This window comes from Dendrobium catenatum, unplaced genomic scaffold (genome assembly GCF_001605985.2).
Source record: "Dendrobium catenatum unplaced genomic scaffold, ASM160598v2 fragScaff_scaffold_43, whole genome shotgun sequence".
NCBI lineage: Eukaryota > Viridiplantae > Streptophyta > Magnoliopsida > Asparagales > Orchidaceae > Dendrobium > Dendrobium catenatum.
Window position 1 is genome coordinate 1470520 of NW_021318505.1, and position 3453 is coordinate 1473972.

The 3453-nt window shown below is 37.0% G+C and overlaps 1 protein-coding gene across 1 annotated transcript; it reads right to left on the reverse strand.

Moving 5' to 3' along the window:
- Nucleotides 1–234: 234 nt before the first annotated feature.
- On the reverse strand, nt 235–3311 carry LOC110092026. Its single transcript, XM_020816369.2, has 2 exons — nt 604–3311; nt 235–512 (listed from the first exon to the last, which is right to left on the reverse strand). The coding sequence occupies exons 1-2, from the start codon at nt 1231–1233 to the stop codon at nt 393–395; spliced, it is 750 nt and encodes a 249-aa protein (XP_020672028.1). The 5' UTR covers nt 1234–3311; the 3' UTR covers nt 235–392.
- Nucleotides 3312–3453: the final 142 nt, after the last annotated feature.

A 3453-nucleotide genomic window follows, 5' to 3' on the forward strand; every position in this document is an offset into this window, starting at 1 on the left:
TATATTTTAATATTTTTTAAATTACATTTAAGAATATATTTAAAAATATATTAAAGAAATTTCATATTTTTTAAATTATAAAAAAAGATGATCATGATCAAAATAATAATAAAGTTAAATATATAATTAAACAGATTTTGTTTGGTAAATTTACATTTCCATACATATTACACTAAAAGAAGACATGATTAAGTAATAAAATAAAGACACTGGGCACAAATACATATAGAGAAAGTTACACTTGCATACAAATACTAGTCCAAATATCTTAGCAAAACTTATACAAAAATCTTGTAAAACAAATACACATGATATAAGGATAGCCAAAATTCTCATATTTTTATAGGATCATAGCATTACACAAAATGTTTAAAATAGGGAGATAGTAATCATTAATCATAATAATTCACAAAAGAGGAAGGTGGAGGCTTTGCCTTCTTCTTATTAGGTGAACAGAAGACATCAGTCAAAGCAGTTGGTGAGTCTAACGAAGCCTTAAGCAAAGCAAGCCCCTAAAACAATCAAATTTAATAACACGCATCAAAATGAAATAAAAATTATCAAAGATCTATAAAAAAATCATTAGTTTGATTATGAAGTAACCTCTTTCATGCCGACGGCGACCACCTTCTCCATTAGTTGAACGTCATTTTTCATGCTGAAGCGATTCATAAGAGTGATACTAGAGATTGCAGACATAGGCGTCACTTCCATGTCATCTGTAATCATGTAAGTGATTACTCCCTTCACAAATCCTCCAGCATTCTCCCCTCCAGTTTCGGCTCCAGTAGCTAAAGAAGTAGAATCCGATGGAACCACGAAGGCAGCTTCGGTGACCATCGCCTGCTTGCAGTTTGGGCACACGGTGCTTTTTACAGTAGTGACTTTTCTATTGCAATGATTACAAATATAGTATTTGGGTTCTGCAATGGCTTCTGTGTCGAGAAGCAAATGATTCTTAACATTAGTGGACACTTTCGGTTGAAGTAAAGAGGATTTATCTCTGTTTGCCACTAGATAAATCTCGTTAAGATTTTCTACGCTTTGATAAAGTTTTCCAATAGATCCAATCATAGTTGTAGGAGAGAGGAGCTTGATGACAGAGCCTAGTGGGAAAGTAAGAAGACTGAACATGAAATCTACGAAGTCTTTATCAGCCTCACCGAAAAGAACTTTGTGGCTACGAACATCGATCAGAAGTTTGAGAGTGATTTTTGAATTCAAATCTGCCATGGCTTCTTTGAAGAGCTGTAAAATTGGGCCGGGAGGATTTAAGAAGACAACAAGCTCATATGGAGTACATATAAAGGGTTGCTCATGCCTTCTTCTGTCAACTTCCAACTACGCCTGCTAATTTGAACTTTTCCAACGTTTCCCCAAAAAAAAAAAAAAAACTTTTCCAACGTCAAATCTTTCTAACACTTTAAATGTATCATAAATGCTGTAGGTGATCTGGAGGCCAGCGAAAGGCTCGAGTGAGGGAGGGTCACGGGAGCTGGTGACCTTCGTGTGAGAGCGCTAGATGAAAAAAACAAAAAAGAGGCTTACCTTACCTCTCTTGCCAGCTACTGCTATGTGCGTGAAAACGGGGTGACAAAGGTCCTTCCATTCCCCCAAAAAAAAGACAAAGGTCCTTCCAGGTTATTATTATTATTATTATTGAAGCGGGGACTTTCGCTGCTTGTCTCTTGTAACAAAGAAGTGTCACTTGCTTTAAATGAAATAGTAAAATCATTTCAAAATGTTCCTTTCAGATATAAATGATGACTTCAGAGAATCAAATGGTTGATTTAGTCAACTTTTCTATTAAATATGAGAGAGATAAGAATTGAGACTAAGGGCATCTCCACCGAAAATCTCTCTTTTTTTTTTCTCACTTCTAAAAAAGTAACCGTCTTAATCCTCTTAGGGGCGTTTCTTCGACAAATCCGTTAGAGATAGAAAAATAACATGAGTGAACAGTGCAACGTCAATATTGACGTCGCACTGTTCATCTGCAACCAAATACAAAAAGTTTTGCTGTTCGGCTGGAACTCGCGAGCGACGTCATTCATGTGTTGAAAGTTCGGTTGGAGATGCCCTAAGGAGTGAGAAAAGAGATCATGTAAACAAGGTGACACATCTCACTTTACTTCTAGATTCAGTGCTTACTGCTTAGGATTGGGTCATTGGAACATTTTGATATAACCTTTGACACCGGACCGGAGGGGGCTCGACAAATCCACGTCAATGATCTGGTGGCCGTGGCCGGATAACTCCAAGAACTTCTTGGAGGATGGATCCATCACCTAAGAATCACTCTTAGGATACAAGAAAACAAACAAACTCAACTCAAATCTTATTAATCTTCAATTACAAACATTACTACCGATTTATAGACAAAGGTAGCAACCTATTAGGCTACACAACCAAAAACAAACAATAATCCGATGTAGCCATTTAACTACCAATAAGAATTAACTATCCTGAAGTTAATACAATTAACGTCTCAGCTCCAACCTCAACCTTACTATCATTGATGTCCGAGTGAGTGCACCCGTGGTGGTAGATGAAAGTTTGTCAAACTGCGTTGAATTATATTCACTGTAATAAAAAAATCTTCGAGACATGAATGAACAAACAAATGAAACTGTGTTCAATTATGAATTTGCATTACTTTTCATCATTAATTCTCAACGAGTGTGATGATAACTTAATGAATTTTATTTCATATGCTAAAATATTGTCTTTCTGTTTTAGATTTCTGTCATTTCCTTATAATTTTGAAATTGTATATATTTGGTTTGTTACCTATATTTTTTTCTTTTATTTTAGATTTATAAATGAATCAGCACCGGAGAAGCACAATCTTCGACTCGTCCTCCATTCAATGCAACTCAAGGACAAGGACGAACGCAAGGATTCCAACGCGTGAGTTGCCAAATTTGCGGCAAATTCGGGCAAATTCGGACATATAGCTCTGCATTGTTGGCATTGGGCTGATCTAAACTATACTCCACCGACCGCAACACCTAGAAGAGCACTCTACTCCTCCACATCCCCAGCATCTCCAAACTGGTACCTGGATTCTGGAGCAACAGCCCACATTACCGCCGATGCAGGGAATCTCAAACAGCCTAAACTTTACTCTGGTTTAGATGCGATATCCATCGGAGACAGCTCATCCCTTCCAATATATAGCACAGAAGACGGGCTTCCACTGACAGGGGCGGATCCAGCTTCTTTTTTTAGGGTGTGTAAAAAAAAAAATTTTGTAGGAGATGTGCAAAGATGCTTAGGATTGATAAAAGTATAGGTAAAAAAGATTTTTGAGGGGGGGGGGCAAAATGCCTAAAATACCCAAAATATTTCAAAATCTCCCCTCTAAATATTTAAATTTTTTTTTTTGAGGGTGGGCATTTGCCCACCCTAAGCTATGGGTGGATCCGCCCATGATTCAAATATATCGTTGAA

Excerpts from the sequence above, each read along its gene's own strand:
- LOC110092026 (XM_020816369.2), bottom strand. The coding sequence starts at position 1,233 with ATGGCAGATTTGAATTCAAAAATCACTCTCAAACTTCTGATCGATGTT. Across the intron at positions 513-603 it reads TCGCCGTCGGCATGAAAGAG|GGGCTTGCTTTGCTTAAGGC; the intron begins GTTACTTCATAA and ends TGATTGTTTTAG.